The sequence below is a fragment of the Thunnus albacares genome, chromosome 12 (assembly GCF_914725855.1).
Source record: "Thunnus albacares chromosome 12, fThuAlb1.1, whole genome shotgun sequence".
Classification (NCBI taxonomy): domain Eukaryota; kingdom Metazoa; phylum Chordata; class Actinopteri; order Scombriformes; family Scombridae; genus Thunnus; species Thunnus albacares.
In genome coordinates, this window is record NC_058117.1 from 9,130,745 (window position 1) to 9,150,912 (window position 20,168).

A 20,168-nucleotide genomic window follows, 5' to 3' on the forward strand; every position below is an offset into this window, starting at 1 on the left:
TTTTGAATGCAGGACTTTTACTTGTAATGAGTAAGAGAATTTTTTATGTTGTTTTCTAGCTCCTTTCACTTTCACAAGTAAAGGATCTGAATACTTCTTCCACCACTGGTGAGAAATGTAAACCGTATATAGTATTATACAGTAAAGCCTATATAATATACTCTGTATTATAACTTGATATTCCATCTTTCAACTATGAATGACTTTTCAATGTTTTTCAATATTTGATTTACAAGTTTTGAGGTTAGTTTTCTCTGATAAAAAGAACAGAAAAAATTGCCAGAACTGTTTGCAAATTCTGACTTTTAATTTATTTCCTATGTACATTTATGATAATTGGTGCAAGTGTTACTGTACTCTATTTCCTCTTCTATTAATTAACACATATGTCTCTGTCCAAAATGTTACATTTTTGAGTAAAAACATCCACTGATATTTGGCCTTTTGACAACTGTTGACAGAATCTGAATTTTACTCCCACTTAAAATTTTTATTGAAACTGAAATCCACAATAAGGTGACCTCAAATAAACCTGAGTTAAGCTCAGTGTGACTCCCTCTTGTTGATGCTCAGGTTCGGTCTAATATGGAGATGAAACCAGGAGAAAGGCACAGCACATCAAAGGGCATGAGTGATCACAGAGCTGGACCAGATGTTTGCGGACTGATGCTGCTGTGTTACTTTGTTGTTATTCTTCATCATTTTCAGGACAGTTTGTGTACGCAAGAGCAAGCTGGCATGTTGTCACTCATCCTCCAGGACCCAAACACTTGACTTCAATGTCAGGTTGTTATTCGCTGATTCATTTTAATTTCTCTGAATGAAGGAGTATGAGATTGATGATCCTAATAATAATTTTAGGTTTCATTGCAGGAAACACCCAGTTATTTACTGTGAAAATGAGCACTGGGTGCACGAGAATACGTAACTTATGGGAAGATACTGTAGATCACTTTGTGCTCCTGTTCTACAAAGATGCTTGTTTATTTCCACCTCTTTATCAGTCATCAGAGCAAAACCATGAAGCTGACATCCGGAGTGTGTGAAACCACATGTCATAAAACAATGTGAGAGCAGACAGTGCTATAAAAGTAAGACAGAGGAAGTGAAACTGCTGTGTTTGATTCACATGCTACGTTTAATAGAAGATTATGTCCAGATTAGCTGTTTTGATCACTAAGATGATTTTGACACCTTGCTGCTTTTTTGGCAGTGATTCATTGGAATAAATTACAATCACAATAACAAAAGACAAAACAGACACATATTGAAAAACAGTGACGAAATCACAACGCATAGTCTAACATATGAGAAAAAAACACATGAACCAAAATTTTTTTAAAAAAAGCTGTTTAATGAGGTACAGACACAGTCAATGGATATATTTTAGCCTACAATGCAAACTGCTGCATAATTTGCTGCTACACTTAAGCTCAATTTATAAAAAAAAAAAAAAAACAAATCTGGACAGAAAAACAAAAAGGGCATTAGTTTAGCAATGATGGAGTAACTTATAGGTTGAATCATGTGATGACTGATGGGCCACTTCGACCTGTCCTGTGATGGAGCTGAGAAATCTTTAGAGCGATTGTTGCCAGGGGAGCCAGCATTGCCTGTCCCAAACACAGATAATATAGTTAGAGACTCATGCACATGGGCAAGTGATGCATTTCCTCATGAATATTTGACTATAAGCAGGCATGTGTAGTACTGTTTATTACTACTTTGAATATGACAGGAAACCTTTAACCAAAGGGGAAAGATTTGTGAGTTACTTAATTCCCGTTTGTGAAAAAATATATTCCTTGAATATTTATGGATGATACATACAGTATGTAATGAAAAAAATAGGGCCTGATATATGATAATATACATGTCTGCTCTGGGCCTTGTTCCCTACAACCACACAACACTATTCACACTGTTTTTTCAGTATTGTGGACTCAATAATTTGAGAAATCTTGTCTATTTTTGGCCAAATTAGATTTAGAAATGATCTAAATTAGATACTCTACCTGTGTATCTTGAAAAATGTGCTCCTTCTCATAGCTGTCAATGTAAATTCGGACTGTGGCCCCATCACTACTTGTCCCACTGAGTCTGTAGATGATTCGGGAACCATCAGAGAAGATTATCCTCAGACCCTGTAGCGAAAAGATCCCAGCACAGAACATGTGAAGCTTTTAGGATTTGCAGGCTTGTCCTCCAGGCAACTCTAATGCTGAAAGAGCCCAAATCTGTACAAATAACAACCTTATCATATAGCTCACTGTGTTTCTGTCACATACCTGGTTCCTGGAGATGGTGCTGTCTACTGGGTCTGTGTACTCAAAATTGTCAGCTTTTTCCACCTGGTAAATTTTGTCTTCTACAGCAAATCTCTGCTTCACAAAGGACTTGTCAGCAATCATCAGCTCCAAATCCTCCATCATATCACAGGCTGCATCTATGTCTACGTTCTCATAGTCATATCTAGACCAAACAATAACAACAGCAACTATCAGTAACAGAATATGTGCAAGTTTATTTGCACTGCAAATCTCCCACTTCTGAGGTTGCGTCAACTAGAGAGTTGTTTGTCTCCTCATAGAGCAGATAGTGCTTTTAAAACAAACAAAACATTAATATGAACACTGTTTTTTTTTCTTTTTTGCCACCATAAAGTAGCCAAAACACCACAAAAATCTACCTTTCCTTAAAATTGTAAATGTAGCTTTCTAAGAATATGTATAACACAAAGTCAGGATAAATCTATAAGCTTCAAACTAATAATATCTCTGGTTAGATACTGATGCTAATGAAGGAAAATCAAGAATATTAAAGAGCACCAAATGATCAGAGGCCGTGATATCTACTTAGTCTTTCACTCTTCCGAGTCTTAGACATTTTTTTTATCCACTCAGTAGTGCAAGGCTTGTGGGAATGTGCAACAGCATGTATTTTCCACTAGATGTCAGTCATGTTCTGTATATTTCTTAGTCCCATATAGTAGCACAGAATAATTTATGCCCACCTTTTGTAATAGTTCCATCTGTATAAGCAAATGAGGACAATATTTTACTCAACCACTGCTTCTTACTCATTCTTTTTTAAGTTTTTTTAGCTGTCTATGATAGTTGATAGTGTACTTTAAACTTTAAATACAGACAAACTTCAAAGCAACCTCAGTGTTTACTAGGCCAACAGCTTATGGCCACATCTCACCTTGTGAAATAGTTCCTTCCATATTTTAGCCAATGGTCCTTAAGAATACCCTCCACACTTTGCCTTCTGGTGGCCAGGATAGACAGCCATGCCAGCACGGCCCAAAGCCCATCCTTCTCCCGAATATGGTCTCCACCTGAAACATGATATGTAATTAAGTTAACTGTGCACTGCAAAAAAACCAAACAAAAATTAAAGAATTAATTAAAGAATAAAATTAGGATCTTTCAAGACAAGGAAAACATACCTGTACCAAAACTTTCCTCTCCACACAAAGACAGTCTGCCTGCGTCCATTAGGTTCCCAAAGAATTTCCATCCAGTGGGAGTTTCATATAGCTCTATTTTTGTTGCCTTGGCTACTCTGCAAGAAATACACCAAAAGGGTATTTAAAGGAAGCACAAAGAACCTGCGAAGTTACAACAACAAAAAGTAAACACAGGAAAACTTGTGCAGTTACATCTACACATCTGGAGAGATGTAATGACTAAATACTGTAAGTTTTTACTTGACCAAAAGCTTTAAAAGCACTACCACACTGGTTTTGACAGCAATATGTAAAAACCAGGCCAAAGTTTTACCTGTCTAAAGCTGCACTTGTGGGCATGCTGCGGGCGAAGCCTCTCACCCCTGTATGCTGAAAGTATGGGATGCAGAAGATGTTGTCAGCAATCACAGCCACAGAGTCAGATGGGGTGACAAAGAAGCCGTGCTTACCAAGGATCATGTTACGGTCCTAGAAAGTCAACAGACAGACAGAGGTCAGAGGTTTAAAGCCTCCGGTTCAGGTTTGTTCCAGACGTGACTGTGAAGTAGTCTTTGCATCCAATTAGGAACACGAAGAAACATACTTTATTATTTTTAGAAAACAGAAATAGGTTCACTCACCCCATCACCGTCAAATGCTGCACCAAAATCATACTGTCCGTCTCTCATGCTGTCAACCAGATCTGCAGCGTAGGTGAGGTTAGGATCTGGGTGTATACCCTCAAAGTCCTCCATTGGGACACAGTTGATGGCAGAATTGGCAGGACAGCCCAGCTCCTCACACAGTATTCTCCTCACATATGGTCCTACCACTGGAGAGCAAACACAGGGACACAGGGATGAGAGAAGACTGTACAAAGTGTCACTGTTGGCATAGCTGTGTTTCATATTTAGATAAGAAAACTAGAGAGTGATAGGAGTGTGTGGTATAGTTAAAATACAAACCCTATTAATATCAATACTGGGTATGACTTCCTGTCCTGAGAGGGTTCAAGTTGTGTTGTGGTGGTGGTAAGGGTGTATAAGGGGGTCCAACCATAAGTTTCAGTTTCAATGTTTGGGGAAACTCAAAATAGCTTGAGTAACCTAATCACTCTGAATCAGGGCAAGGCCAACTGCTCCTACAACCCCATATCACCTCTCCAACATGAGAACAAAGCCTAGAACCTTCAAACAAGGTTGTTTCTTTCCAATGATAAGCACTCATGTTGATGGAATCTCCAAACATCATGCAATAGTCGGATGTTTTGGTAATCTTGTGTACTGACAAGTGGCTTTACTTGTCCTTCACATTTGGCCTTATGCAAACAATTAAGGAACATGAGCATCATGAACAAGTTGTTCTTCCTGAAAGCCCATGACTCACTTATAAACAAATACTGAGTGCAGATTCCAAATCTATATACACTGTCCTGTGAGCCTCCGTTCAATTACTGTCATTTGTGACAGGAATTAGATTATTAAAAGAAGAGAGGAACAGAAGGAAAAAAGAAGACTGCAATTAGATGTGACATAAAGGGCCCAGTTAGATCTCAAACCCATGACAGTTTTGTGAATAACCCCAATCTAACTGAGATAAAAGGACACCTCTGAAAAAGTATTCATTGATACCACAACAAACACTGTTCAAATCAACATAATTAAGAAAATTTGAATGCAAAACGAACATGTGTGAATCTTTTCTGTCTGCATCTTGATGAGAAGACATGCGACATGGGAAATATTCTCTCACCTCCGTGCATGGCATCAAGTCTTATTTTGATGTGGTTCTCGCCAGACAGAAGCTCCTTCAGAGCAGCAAAGTCAAAGATGTTCCTCAACAGGTTAGCGTAGGACTCCACAGAGTCCACAATTTCCACTGGAGACAACCACAAATGAAACAGAGAGGTGGATTTATTATTAGTGAACTTTGAGCTTTGCTGGATTCTCAGTGCTTAGACAATTTAGTGATGCATCCATTGAATAAGTAGAGGATAGAGGCACTGAGAGAAAAAGAAAAGATATCCTTTCTTTTCTCTTAGGGCCTCTAGCATCTCCTAATTTGAAGTGATGGGTGACAGACTCATGCTGCACTTCACCTGTGAAAGGTTTGAACTTGTTCTCCAGATCAAACATCTGTTTGCCCAGGGTTGTCAGATCCACTCGGAGTCCGGGGCAGATGGCAAACTCCTCGATGGTTCTGCTGATCTGAAAGATCTTGCTTGTGACAGCCTCACTGGCTGGCCCTGGATGAGGCGGAAAAACTCAGATATTACATTTGATATTTGCATGAAGCGTACCATAGAACGACAGCTATAAGCATTCAGTATACTGATGACAATGTCCAGTGTTGTTGTTTTGATGTGCTTGAACTTTCTCCCAGATTTTATTTCAAACAAAGTGTTAGAACTGTATCTGTGCCAAATGTCTGAATGAGGCCTTGTTAAATGTCTATCTGATGTCTCTTGTAACACTATTTTGCACTTGGCTAAAGCCCCTGCATGCTTCCTCCTCCAGTTACCATACCTCCATTTGCAGTATTGAACTTAATGCCAAAGTCTCCATCGGGTCCACCAGGGTTATGGCTGGCAGTGAGGATGATGCCACAGATGGCTTTGTATTTCCTGATGACACAGGAGATGGCTGGTGTGGACATTATCCCATGGTGTCCGATGATCAGACGACCCACCTGAGGAAATGTCGGCTATTATGAGTATGTATCTTAAATTATTTTGAGTGGGGGAGGGGAGGGAAAGCCACTGAATATCAGGTTTAGTGTGTCATGCTTCTTTCAAAGAGTTACTAGAATTCCACTTGATGTATGGCAGTTAGGGTACATCAAGAGCAAGTTCTGTCATGTGTGAGTGTATTTTAAATCCCTTTAAGTACACCCTCCATCTGTGTAAGCATCAAAAGCTCGGAGCTTGTGTAATTTAAACCTGCGGACCACAGAGAGCTCATTACTGCTGCTGGCAGGATGGTTGAAAACAAAACAAGTTTCAAATGTTTCTATTTGAAGACAGCAGAGTAGCAAGAGCTGCAGCTGCAGCTACAGCAGTGACTACTTGTTTTTTGCTGAAAGGCAGCATTCATCCTTTAATTTCTCAGCATTACACTGTTCTGTTGTTGTATCACATTATAATGTCCTCCTCTCATTGTCTTGCATTGCTTACAGTATGACTTACTCATATTTCAAGCTTGATAAGAACATCTGGTAATTGTTAATTGCAACTGTAACCAAATGCTATAAGGAAAAAAAAACATTGCAAGAAGGAAACAGTGTTAAATATTTATTACTCAGCAAAATGATTCATTTTATGACATAATGATAACATAATAGTACAGTTTATTTTTTATTGTATAAATACAGTTTTATATCTATTACTTTTTTTTCTGATGTTCTGGATTTTATTCTATTGTCTAAAGGATACTATAAAACTGTTAAAACGTACGTAGATTGTGTTTTTATGGTACCTTGAAATATAGTATATTAATATAATTTTTAAATAAATTATATCAGGGAAAAGTCATATACAAATACAAATATTGTAAGTATCTAAAGTTTTCTAGACTTGATGTAAGCAACTTTTCCTTTGGGATGAAAGTTCCTTCCTTTCCTTGGAAACAGTAATTTGACAAGAATATCCCGACTTAAGGTCAACTTGCTTTTTCTAGAGTCATTTACCGTATCGAATGGGCTTCATCAGTGGGTGGAGTTTGCTCAGTTGTCATGCAGATGGCTCTGTTGACATTGGAACTCAGTAGCTTTTATTATTCTACTGTATCCATAGCATTTTTTTTTTTAAATTTCTGCTACTTTTACCTCAGGAGAACTGTGTAATACGGCGTCAAGCCCCAGAAAAAGCTAGTAAGTGGACCTTGAGTTGTGACTGTTTTGTCAAACTTTTTCATAGCATTAAATGCAAACATAGATTCTTAAAGACTGACCAAATATTTATTTTTATGTACACCATGAGTGCCTTGAATGAATCTAAATAATAAACTATATTTTAAAGATACATATTTTTATTGTAAATTAATTTAATATTTTCTTTATTTTATTTTTTTTTATGGTATTTATTTTTTTTCTTTAACATAATAATGTTATGTACTAAAAGACTAAAAGCCAATGTCTAATTTTTCTACTGTTTTGTTTGAATTTGAATGCATGTTGCATCTTTAACTTGTTAATTCCTAGAAGTCATAATTTTGCATTCTTTTTGATTAATTAATGAAATAAATACATCCATAAGTGAAAAAATGCTACATGAATACAAATAAGACATGATGTTGGTACAACCAAAGACAACATAGAGATAATAACAGGTGCCGGGGCAGGTGACACTGACATATAAACATGCAGTGATTTGCACACAGTGACACATCTATCCACGCTCACACCCACCCGCACACTTCCACATACACACACTTACCAGCATGCACGCACAAATAAACACACACACAGTAAGTAAATCCATACACATGGTGACACTGACCCCGTTGGCAGCTGCCATCTGCACAATGACCTCAATAGCTGTCCGGTTAAAGAAGCGTCCATCTCCCCCCACCACCACTGCTGAACCCTGGCGGTCACGAAGGTCAATGGAAGAGAAGATACTCTGGATGAAGTTGTGCAGATAGTTCCTCCTGGACTGGAAAACATAGACCTTTTTCCTCAGGCCGTTAGTGCCAGGTCTCTGGTCAGGGTAAGGAGCTGTAGGGACAGTCAACACCTGCAGGGGACTGTTGTCCATTGTTTCAAAATGACGATTTGACCGTATGCTGCAGCTTGGAGAGCTGGGGGAACCTGTTGTTTGGAGGGAAATCCCCCTGCCAGTTCACATGGGGAACGGTGCACAGGGACAGAATGGGAGGGTGAAATCTTGACTCCTCCTATTATTTCACTCAGGCTGGAAGCATGGGGTCACAGTGGTACTTGTGCAGCCCAAAATAACCTTTCAAACGAGTGTGTGTGCAGAGGCAGGGAGAGTAACTGAAGACGCTTCTTCACACATGTGCAGGGAGATCACTGTCAAGGCTGCAAGCCCAGTTACAAAGAAGTGTGTGTGTGTTTGGGTGTGTCTGGATGGAAGTACTGAGGTGTTATGGGAGCAATTTGTTCAACTGTGAAGGGCTGCAGCTGTGCTTGTGTGATGATATGCAAAAAGAAGGATGACATCTCTCATCTGAGATTAGCACTATTTTAGGGAAAGATATTTACCCTTTCTTAAATTGTGAGAACAGAGAGTGAGAGGCGCAATTAGAAGTATATACTGAATATAGATTTGTGGTTTTAAGAAAGTATAGGTTTACAAAACAAACATGATTTGTCAAATCTAATTATACATGCAGAACAGTCTAATCAGAGTGGAACATATATTCATGACACAGAACAGCACTGCCCTCTAGTGTTTATTAATGGCACCCTACAGCCCAGTACAAAAGAGTTTGGCACAAAAACCTCCCCTTGCAACATTCGGAAAGTTCAGTATGTAGTTATCACACACACACATTCATTCATTCATTCACTCAAACATCAAAACAAAGTCAGCGTTTGATGTTTTTTAGTTCAAGGATGACTTTTCACTGTGTGTTGTGTTGGTCACGTGTTTTAATGATATTTTCAGTTATGGATATCCACACAAAAAATAATATTAGCATTATATGTAGTCACCATCTAACTTTTATTTATTTAAAGGACCATTTTGCTGATTTTCAGCCTTATCTCTAGCTATCCAAATTAGGGATATAGTTTGAAAAACGCCTGCAGTTGTTGGCAATGTTCTCTGTGTCTCTGCGGTGCAGCTGCAAAATCTGTTGTTCTTCTGGCACCAGTGCGGTCATTTGACGTGTACAGTGACGGAAGGGCAAGGAAGAACAACGGGCCTTCAAGTGGTGCCTTCAAGGACGGTCAAAGGTGGGCCTCCCAAAACACTCGGCATACCATGTTACGCTAGTGTTAGGGAAAAGCAGGCACTAAAATATCCTACTACTAAATTCTATAAAATATCAGTGCATTTGGAAGAAAACTAGATTCATGACATGCCAAATATCGCACTGTGGAATCAAACATAACAGAGTGTGGAGAAGGAAGTGACTGTGATTCCGTCGACAACAAACCAGAGAATTTTGAGCCTCAGGTAGATAGAGAAGCTGAATCTAACACAAAAAACAATTAACTTTACAATATAATGTCGGAGCAGAGATGTGGCGCCACTATTAAAACTTATGAGGCCAACTATAGTGATGTGGAATCGGACAAAACAGAGTGTGGAGGAGTCAGCGACCAAAAAGAGAGCCAAAAGAGAGGCGCCGCAGCTGGAGTAGCTTTGCCGATTCGACCAGTGACCAATCGGGATGGTCAGAAAGAATGGAGACAGACTGAAAACACTGCGCTTCAACAAACTTTGCGGTACTTTGGTAAACGTGACTCAGCACAGCACAACAGCGACTGTGTTACCTGTAACTTTTGCAACTGTATAAAGCATTGAGCACAATCTGGTCCCGGCTCCTCATCATCCAAAACAATAGAAGAAACAGCATTTGGTTGCAATTTTTCACCCCTTTATCCATGATTGTTTCCCAAACCAAGCTAAAATGGAGACAGCAGACTGGGAGGTTTTTTGACTGTTCACCCACCGGCACTGGCAGCTCTGGCAGCATTCTGGCTTGTGTGTTGGTATATTTGCTTTGATCCAAATAACTAACTCCAGCACACCGTTTCTGTTATGATCCTTGCACATCGGTAAGATATATCCAGACTTGATGTAGAAAAACGTTTCGTAAATGAAAATAAGCAGTAAAGAGATATAACGCTGCTCACGAACTTTGTCTCTGCTAACCGGCCACTTTGCTGGGAAACGTACTTGCCACCTGTGTTCTGTAAACACACCATCAGTAGTGGATTGGAGAGGACGTGCACAATGCATTCTGGTTGTTGCAGGATTCCCCCTTAAGAATGATATGGGGAATCAACAGCCTTTTTCTCAGTTTTCTCTACTCACAGGGCACCAATTTCAAAATTAATTGCACATTTCTACTACATAGGTGACCTAGTTTTAAGAAATCATCATATTCACAGCTTTGAAGTTTCCCTTCAAGTTAAATAAAATATAGCAAATATATCAAAAATAGAGAACGTGAAGTACATATGAGTATGCGCTTTACCAGTGGCTCCCAACCTTTGCCTTATGAGCACTCCAAAATTAAGTAATGTCGTAATTAGTTCCACCAGTAATTTTCAATTTTGTTCCATTAAAGGGGACAGATTATGCTTGTTGTGATTTTCTATTGTTTATATACTGTTATGATGTTGGATATCTAACTTGAGGTGAATGTATATAGAAATGCTCGCTGCAAGTCAAAAGCCAAGGCTTCAACCTGCTCTGAACGCTTGTGAAATCGTACTACTATAGTTTGTTTCATGGTTTGTTGACATATCCTCTATCTCTCTGAGGGCAGCTTCCAAGAGTTGGCCAATCAGAGCAGAGTGGGCTCATCAGGAGGGGGGGCCCTAAAGAGACAGGAGCTAAAACAGCCTGTTTCAGACAGAGACTGAACTGCATAAAGAGATATAAGATAAATAAGGAGTTTTTTGAGCTGTATCAATCATGCAAAGATATTCCAGCATAGCCCCAGAATATAAATATAAACCTGTAAGTGTGCATAATATGTCCCCTTTAAAGAAATTTTTAAAGGACAGAAAAAGTAAATCTAATGCAAAAAGTCTGTGCTGTAGCAGAATTATATTTTGTATTCTTTCCCACCCTGTACCCTTTCAAAGGTCCTGTCACCTTGGTTGGGAATCAGTGCTGTATACTGAGAGTCAATGTGACCCAATATGATAACTGTTTTAATTTCTCCTCTATAACCTTTTACCTCTGAGATACGGTGAGTGAAGATATATTTTATGCCACAGTATGAGGATGAACAAGCAGTTAGCACTTCAGTATATTTTAGATTCCATCATATTAGAAACGATCCCAGCCACAGGGAGAAACACAGTCTTTTGGCTCTCTCTGTTTGGGACACATCAGAAATGTAAAGTTAATGGAAAATGTTGGTATTTTTCAACCTGGACCACTATTTGTAATCCTCGGGGACACAATTTCCCCCAGGGACTATATTGCAGCCTGTTTCACGGCTACTGGCTGAAGACCTCTCGCTCAATACTGGACCAATTTCAAAAACTTTTGTCCACATTAGTCACTTAGATGCAAAATGATGGGAAAATAGGGTCCACGTTGAAAAATACTGAAGTTTCCCTTTAAGTTAGTATCCTGTGTGACTTTAATCTACTGGGATTTGAAAGTCTGAGGAAACATCTTCCTCTCTGACTCTTCTGAAACTGCCCACATGGAGCATTGCCAAGGCACTCCTGAAGAGGCTACTATATATACTGCTGGTTGGTGTTGAGTATTTTCACTGGAGAATGTCTGTAATGGTAGGTTAAGACGCCTGTCTCAGATGAAGCCGATGTGGAGGAGGCGGTGCTGTGGGGAGCCGCGGGGTGAACAGAGATCTGAGTGAACTTGAGAGAGTCAGAAGCCTTTCGGGCAGGCCTCCATTGGATCCCTCTCCGACGCTCTGAACGTCCCTTTGGTCTCATGTGGAAGTATCTCCCATTCAGGTTGGTGTCTCCACAGGCATTGAACCACCATCCACCTGGAGGATGACGCAAATTATACATTAATTATACATTACATGTTGTGCAAATGTCAAGTATTGTATTGTGATACAAACGTGTCTACCACATGAACATCTGCTGTACCTGTGTAGTTGTAGGCACAGTTGGAGTCCTGGTTCTTGTCATTGTCCCTGTCCTTGGTGGAGAACATCATGCCTGTATGGTTGCTCATGGGGTCAGGCAGATCTCCAGACAGATGTGTGAGGTGAATGGTGTAGTTGCTCTCTGGACCACCAAGGTAAAATCTGTATTCGAAAAAGCGCCTGCTCTGTTTCCAATCTTCCAGCTGGATGTGAAGGACAGAGTTGCCTTGAGCAGCTAGAGAGTGTATCTTCCTGAGACCCAGCCAAAACTCCCCTGTGAGAGACAAATCATTGAGAGCTCAGAGCTGACATGGTTTAACAAGCACCAATGAGAAGTGACCAGGCTCAGACTGGCAATCTGGCAATTCTGGGAAATGCCAGATGGGCCAGCCCACCTAGTGGGCTGAAAGGCCACCACCAGCAATGTGCTGAAAAAAATTGACCTGCTGGCCGGCCCACTTGGTGTTGGAGCAGCCCATCTGACCGGGCGTCACATGGTCCCAAAATTGTCAATAGGCAGGTGCAGGAAGTGGTATCAACCATTGTTGCCTCCCCCACCCCTTCAAGTGGATCCGTTCAAGACAGAAAGAGTGCAGTTCAAATCAAAAGTACAAATGAAATGGATAAAGGTTTGGAAAAGTGAAAAGGTGGAGTGGAAAAGGTCAGAGAGACAAAGAAAAAAATCTCGAGGCTGATTCTGAAAAATGTTCATTTATTATTCAAAAGTAATGTTACCGATGCAAGCGCCATTCAAAATCCTGCTAGCTGCAGTGATAACATTAACATTCTGCTGGCGCCAAATGAAGAGGACGAAAGAAGAGGAGGAAAGAGTCTAGACAGATAAGCGGGAGGCTGTTTCCAGTGGAGAGCAGGGGCAAGAAGAGGAGGCCGCTGCCAAGGACGAGCGAAAGGTGCATGACAACAACCTGCAGCAGGTAATACTGCTAGCTCATGTAAGTTAGTGACTGTTAACAGCAGAGCTCGGCCAGAGGGGATTCATCATTGCACAGCTTCTTAACTTTAAAATTCATCAAGAATACATTACAGAGCACGACATCACAAGGGCATATTGAAGCGCTCATGCTTATGACTACAGAAAAAAAGACATTCTTATGGCTTTGGACATTGATGGAATAATCAACAGGATGGCAGAGAGGAGCACACTGATAAGACGTCTTCTCACTGCTTAAGGTAGGACATTCTATTCTATTCTATTGGCTACTTTTAGGCCGCTGTGCTATGCTGTTTTTTTCATGATGTCAGCTGATTAGTCACTCTGGGTCTCCTCCAATAAGGTGCAGACATACTGCTTGTCACAGCATGACAATAGCAGCATAGTTGGGTTGCCCATATCAGTTGTCAAAGGAATAAAATCCTGAGTGCGCATCTTGGGGTGCTGACCTTTCCTGTAGGCTATTCATTTATTACATTATTTTATTAAACCCTGTAAGTACATCTGTTGTTAGGATGCCAACTTGATATCTATTGCTTTGCCCGTATGTTAAAAATAGCCTCATATTGCTTTTTGCAGCTCATAAGTGCATAGGTTGGGGAATAATGGGGCCAGTCCAGACGAAAATTGCTAGGGCCAAATTTTTTTCCTAGTCCGACCCTAGAAGTGACACACATGAATATACATGCAGAGGTGAAGGCGTACTTTCATTTAGAGTGGTTTTAAAATGACCAATCTTATCATCTCAAGATGAAACATAAGTAGTTGAGAATTTGGCAGTTTAGAACTCATTTTCTAACATTATAGGTAATTGCCCCTTGAGTAGAGTCTGTAGAGTGTCTCTTACCTTGAAAATCTCCAAATCCATTTTCATACTTCTCCCAGGTTTGATCAAAATTCACTGAACCATCTCTCCTTCGCTGGATGACTGTTGCTCCGTGGTCTAAGTGGGGGGAAAAAAAGAGAAACTAATGACTTAATTTAAAGGAATAGCTCGACATTTTGGAAAATACTCTTATTCACTTCCTGACAGGGAGTTAGATGAGAAGATCGATACTACTTTAAGATGTGTAGGGTGAATATGAAGCTACAACCAGCAGCTGATGCACTTAACTTAGCATAAAGACTGGAAACAAGGGGAAACAGCTAACCTGGCTCTAACAAAATCTGCCTACATGCACCCAAAGATCTCTAATTTACATGTTATATCTTGTTTGTATAATCCATACAAAAAAAGTGTAAACTACAATTTGAAAAACAACCAGGTAACCAGCTGCTTTCTGTAGCTTCATATTTACTAGACAGATATGAAAGTGGTATCAATTTATTTCATGTAACTCTCAGCCAGAGAGGGAATAAACATTTTTCCCAAAATGTCAAACTATTCCTTTAAGTACGACAGCCAGCTGGACTAAACAAAGACTAAATAAATTTAAATAAGTGATCCTTCATAAAAAAACAAAACAAACAGTAGGCCTATGCTGTGGAAAAGTTATATTTTTGTGAGACAGCACAGTACCTTTGCTCATATCACAAAAGACCATAAAGGGCTCCGATCCGTTGGGTCTGATGGCGTACACGCCGCTGACTCGCTCCCCTCTGTTGAACAGCTCACTGCAGTCTGGCGGCAGATCTATTAAAAAATAATCACACACAGAATGTGTTCCCAATTTAGCAGCAATGTAGTAATCTACAGCAGAGAAGTTGGTGTACACCAATGTCTAAGAGGTCACCAGTTCAGATCAGTAGCATTAGTGGGAAAAATGTGTGTAGGATAATTGATTTAATTGCTCAGTAAGTAGTAAGTCTGCGGATGCATCAGGCAGCTGTGACTCTATGAAACTGTGTAAATGTGAAGCAGAAAATTGCTGGAAATTGCCTGGACACATTCTTAAATAATGAGCACTGGCACAGCAAGATTAGATACTTGACCTTTGTGCTTGCTGAAACACACTGTATGCCAAATAAAGATAGTAAATCATAATATCACTCTCCGCATTATGTCATGTTTTATTATCCATCTTACTCATCATTCCGGCGCTGTGGGTGGAGCTGGAGGTCAGATAAGGGGTGAGTGTTGGTGCTTCATTGGTGAACATTTCAGACATCCTCTCGATGGTCTCTTGGGCAAATGTGTTGGCTGTAAGCTGGGGAAATTGTTAGGGAAACACTTTAGCTTGCAGACATAATCTCCCTGACTCCAGAGAAATATTGTGGATTAAATAGCAACTCCACACATATTAAACTTTGGGTTGTTATTTTGCAAAAGTAAAAAATTTTCCAGATGTTTCACTGTTAGAATATGAATTTTAAGGCTCTCAAGACCAAGGAAAATGCAAATATACTCAGGCACTGGCTTAGATTATTAAAAATATGAACAGCTCCTTTCATCATTTCTGCACCTACCAAAGATTTAAAGTCCAAATTATATAGTAGAGCAGCCTGGCTCCATTAAAGTTTCTTTCATTGCAATGCCATGATGTTGACAGCTCATTACTCAAAAAGGAGGCAAAATCCTTTAAATTTTCAGGAAAAAAATGCTGAATTTTTTTCAACAACAAAGTAAAAGGCCATTCACTTCTAACACATTACAGTGCATTACTGTACAACTACCTTTTCCTCCAGAGCCTTTATCTTTATCCTCTGGTGGTTGAGCTGGTCACTCTGCTCCCTCACAGCTTTCAGCAGCTCTGTGATGCTTTGATCTTGGCTGTGGATCACCGCCTGACAAAAGAAAAGTGGGACCTATTAAAGGGTAGGTTCATAATTTTTTTCAAGTCTGTCTTAGAACAGTCAGGTTCCCATATGAACACTGAAACAGTTTTTGCTCACTTCCTGTTCATTTTAACCATTAAAAGAACCCATCCAAATGTGCTTTCAATGTAAGTGATGGGGGACAAGATCCACAGTCCTGTATTTAAGTTTATTTATATGTATCTGAAGATGATAAGAGGCTTCAACTGTCGAAATTCCCTCTTTGTGTTTCCTTGGACAGTGTTTCCCTGTTGAGTTGGGATGAAATTATCATAACAAAAAGAGGGACTTTGACACTAAAAAGACTGTAACATTGAAAGATATTGAGTTAATTTGACTAATTTGGACGACTGAAGCTTCATACTAGCTTCAGATGAACTTTTAAATACATTTTTGCACAGAAGGAGGACTGTGGATTTTGTCCCCCATCACTTACATTGAAAGCACATTTGGATGGGTTCTTCTAACGGTTAATATGAACAGGAGGAATAATTACAGCCTGACTGTTGTTTTAGGACAGGACAGAACCGGTTATTTAATTGTTGTTATAATTGCTTTTACTTTTGTTTATTTTCCTGTCTGTGTATCATGCATATGTATGTATGTATGTATGTATGTATGTATACTTGTTTTTGTATGTGTCTATTTTATCCTATTTTATTCCAGCACTTTGTAATTGTGTGTTTTAAAAAGTGCTATATAAATAAAATTATTATTATTATTATACTCTATAAAAGACTTTGAGTGGGTACTAGTAGTCATTTGTTGAGAGAACATGTTGGACATTACACAAAACATTGTGTAAACAGATAAAAACAGATGCTATTTCTTGAATATTATCCCACATCAGTGTGTATATAAAGCATATTCTGACACACAGTTAAAAGTTTGTTTCAAACTATTTTAACAAAGAACCATTGACAGTTATAATGCAAGTATATAATGAGCAATGGAGATTTGTATTGGCTTCAAAATTCTACAGTTTTAAATTTCTCCCTGAGCTTAAAAGTAGCTGAAGAATAGACAGCCTGTAGAGAACTTGCCATCCTACCTGGAAGGATTTCATATGTTAAGGATTGCATTATCTAAAGGATTTTTTAAAGGCATTTCCACATCAGCAAGAAGAAAAAAATTCCAGGAACAGAACTCCAGGTGACTCACCCTAAGGCCGTTGATCTCTGCTGCTTGCTCGCCAGTCACCAGGCCCTGGAGCAGACCGCTCAGCTTCTCCTCCAGGCCTTCCACCTTGTTCTGTAGCCGATTCTTCTCCTGCAGAATGTTGTCCACCTTGGAGTTGATCTCAACAGATAGGCCCTTGATCTCTTCATTGTTGGCCTTCAGTACCACCGTGGTCTTCTTCAGCTCCTCTTCTTCCTCCTTGATCTCACTGGCCAGCACAGACAGCCGGTAGAAAGAGTGGTCGAAGATGTTGATCTTCTGGAAGATGTCATTTATCTGTCCTTTTGTCTTCTGCACAAACTCCCGCAGGCTCTGACCCAGTTGGAGGAGGCCGTTCGCCAGTAGACGCACATCGTCCAGAGCGGCAAAACGGGAGCGGGTTTCAACAGGAGCCTCAGGCTGGGCGACAGTTGGTTCCTCTTTGTCACAGAGGACGGGGACACAGGCAGCAGCCAGCACAAACAAAAAGGGAATTAGTGTTATTTTCATGTTGTTGTCGTGCTGCTTCTCCAGCTGTGTGTCGATGATGTCAGGGGAACAACTGGCCGCCCTCTCCCTCCTCTGTCACTGGATGAGGAGCTGCTGGGTGAAGGTCCTGAGCTTTATACAGTGTCAGGAATCAGGTTAATGATTAACTGGATCATTTGGTCCAACATGCAGGATAAAGTTTCCTCCTGCTGAGTGGAATAAGACTTAATATTCAGCTAGATACAGTATGACAAATTTTTATGATTAGTTTTGATATAATCATCACATTAAATGTTAATTCACTGCTTAGTATCTTCATCTGTTGCAGAGATTTAACAGAATACAATAGTGCTAAAATCATTTAATGAAGATTAAGAATATTGTGCATTTCATTTTACATTATGATGAGATTTTCTGCATCAAATAGGCTCAGCCCAGTTTGCAATGCTTACAATTTTCCTGCATTTAGACTGAATACATAACTTGCACCCACCAGGTTCCATTTACACAGTCATTTAATTTTTATCTACCTGCAGCACACTTTTTTTGGCTTTTTTTTTGCTTTTATTCAACTGATATGTTAGAGACAGAGTGGACATAGGGTGAGAACATGCAAGAAAGGTGCCCGGTCAGAACCCAACCATGGACATTGCACTTCTATGATATGTGTCTTCACAACCTAGCAACGCAAACAACCAAAGGATATTTTTTTTCTCTGAGCTCGGACAGCATGACACAGTGTTTTCACCTGACCCGTAGTTACCTGTGCCGAGGCCACAGCTGGTGTCTGTTATTGTTGTGTGGCTGGTTTATTTTTAAACAGGAAGGTGACCCAGTTTACATATAGAGTGGATTGAGAAATATGACTTACAAGTTCATGGTTTTGCAATGTTTTGTGTCATTGATTTTGATCCTGATGTGTTTAATATATAGATCCATGTAATGCATCTAATGTGGCTGGGCAGCAGTCTTCTGTCAGTCTAAAGACAAAAATGCCACCTGATACAAAATGTTGCCTCTTATTGATAAGAGGAATTGTTGCTTTAGTGTCCTGCAGTGAGACATCATTCCATTCAGCAGCCTGCAAGAAAGGTTGACCTCTGTTTCTACAGCACCACCCGCTCCAACTTTCACTCTACAGCCACACACACACACACACACACACACACACACACACACACATAATGCAAGAAAACTCATTTGTGGTGCACACACCCTTGCAATTTTCAGCTGGATTATGATGAAGTAAGATATCCTGTGACTACCTATCCACAAAGGGTGATAACCCTGCAGGTTCTTCTCTGTTAAATGTTAACTACCCATATGAGAGCAGGGTTGCGTGAGCCCCACAGTGTGTACACAGTAAACACACTTCACAACCCTGACTTCAGCCTGGGGCCCTGCTTTCTGAAGGTGAAATATATGGGTGTACAGTGACCCACTTTTATGAAACCTCTAACAGCAGCCGGCACAATCTAGCTTCAATGAATACAGGGCTTATAGAGGCCGTGATGAGTGCAAGAGGCTTGTGTGATAAACAAAGAAAGGGAGGAGTGAGGCAGTGACTGTTAAATGTCAAAAATGGTTTAGGATTGAATTTGACCAGAGCCACATCCTGTGTGAACAGCATCATGTAAACAAGTGGAAACCCTGGACACATGCTGACAATTAAATCATGTTTTTTGTTTTCTCACAGCTTTCTATGATATTCAGCCTCTCCTGCTTAGGAAGAAGGTCAGTGTCATGCAGGAGGTCAGTGCTCTGGTTTTATGGACTATCTCATCAAGAGGCAACAGTTAGTCTGCCTACAAAGAGGGATGTGTCTGACAAACATGCTGCAGAATTGTGCAGATGTATCACTCTCAGTACTTCTGACTTAAGATTTATTTCTGCATCATGCCACATGCAGAATTCTTTAAATATTAGGACACTGCTGGAAAGTAACTAAGAGTTACTGTTTTAACTTAAGAAACAACTGTTAGTTAATTTCCATTTTCTGCTACTTTATACGTCTACTCTGCTACATTTCAGTTACATTTATACAGTAACAGCTTTACTTTGCAGATTGAGATTTTACTTACAAAATGTATAATCAGTTTATAAAACATGACCCAATGCTACAGACAAAACCACCCAACAGTATATAAAACAGCCTCCTGTGACTGCTCAAAATAATATTAATATCACTGTTAAAGGGGACATTCTGCTGCATAATGAGTCATTTTAATTTTGATACTTGCTGATGCAACTTTTGTACTTTTGAATACACTTTTACTTGTAATGTAATATTATTGAACTATTACTACTTTTACTTAAGTAAAAGATCTGTTTCTCATCTTCTCTTCATTTGTATATTTTTATATACAAATTATATATTTCCAACCAAAATATTTTGTTCCAAAACGATACTAAATTTACCAGTCTCAAACATTTCCTGTGACCATGTATGCAAGCCCTACATGAAGTCCAAACTCCAAGGTTGGACTTCATGTACACCTCGGGGGAAAAATGGCCTTGAGGTGTTCTTTTGTGCCTACAGTCATCAGACTTCCTGCCTGAGAAGCTGCTGCTGAGAGGGGGCTGAAGCAAGTCTCCT

The 20,168-nt window shown here is 39.7% G+C and overlaps 2 protein-coding genes across 2 annotated transcripts; both read right to left on the reverse strand.

Annotated features, from left to right (window-relative positions):
• Positions 1 to 1,324: 1,324 nt before the first annotated feature.
• Positions 1,325 to 8,324, reverse strand: LOC122994669 (phosphoglucomutase-1-like). The gene is made up of 11 exons (XM_044369484.1): positions 7,947 to 8,324; positions 5,977 to 6,139; positions 5,550 to 5,696; positions 5,204 to 5,329; positions 4,093 to 4,283; positions 3,786 to 3,940; positions 3,452 to 3,567; positions 3,205 to 3,340; positions 2,289 to 2,472; positions 2,016 to 2,144; positions 1,325 to 1,613 (listed from the first exon to the last, which is right to left on the reverse strand). Exons 1-11 carry the CDS (start codon positions 8,202 to 8,204, stop codon positions 1,524 to 1,526), a joined length of 1,695 nt encoding a protein of 564 aa, XP_044225419.1. The 5' UTR covers positions 8,205 to 8,324; the 3' UTR covers positions 1,325 to 1,523.
• A 2,724-nt stretch (positions 8,325 to 11,048) lies between these two features.
• Positions 11,049 to 19,389, reverse strand: LOC122993129 (angiopoietin-related protein 3-like). The gene is made up of 7 exons (XM_044367018.1): positions 17,087 to 19,389; positions 15,785 to 15,895; positions 15,198 to 15,318; positions 14,691 to 14,804; positions 14,019 to 14,114; positions 12,221 to 12,493; positions 11,049 to 12,114 (listed from the first exon to the last, which is right to left on the reverse strand). Exons 1-7 carry the CDS (start codon positions 17,591 to 17,593, stop codon positions 11,840 to 11,842), a joined length of 1,497 nt encoding a protein of 498 aa, XP_044222953.1. The 5' UTR covers positions 17,594 to 19,389; the 3' UTR covers positions 11,049 to 11,839.
• Positions 19,390 to 20,168: the final 779 nt, after the last annotated feature.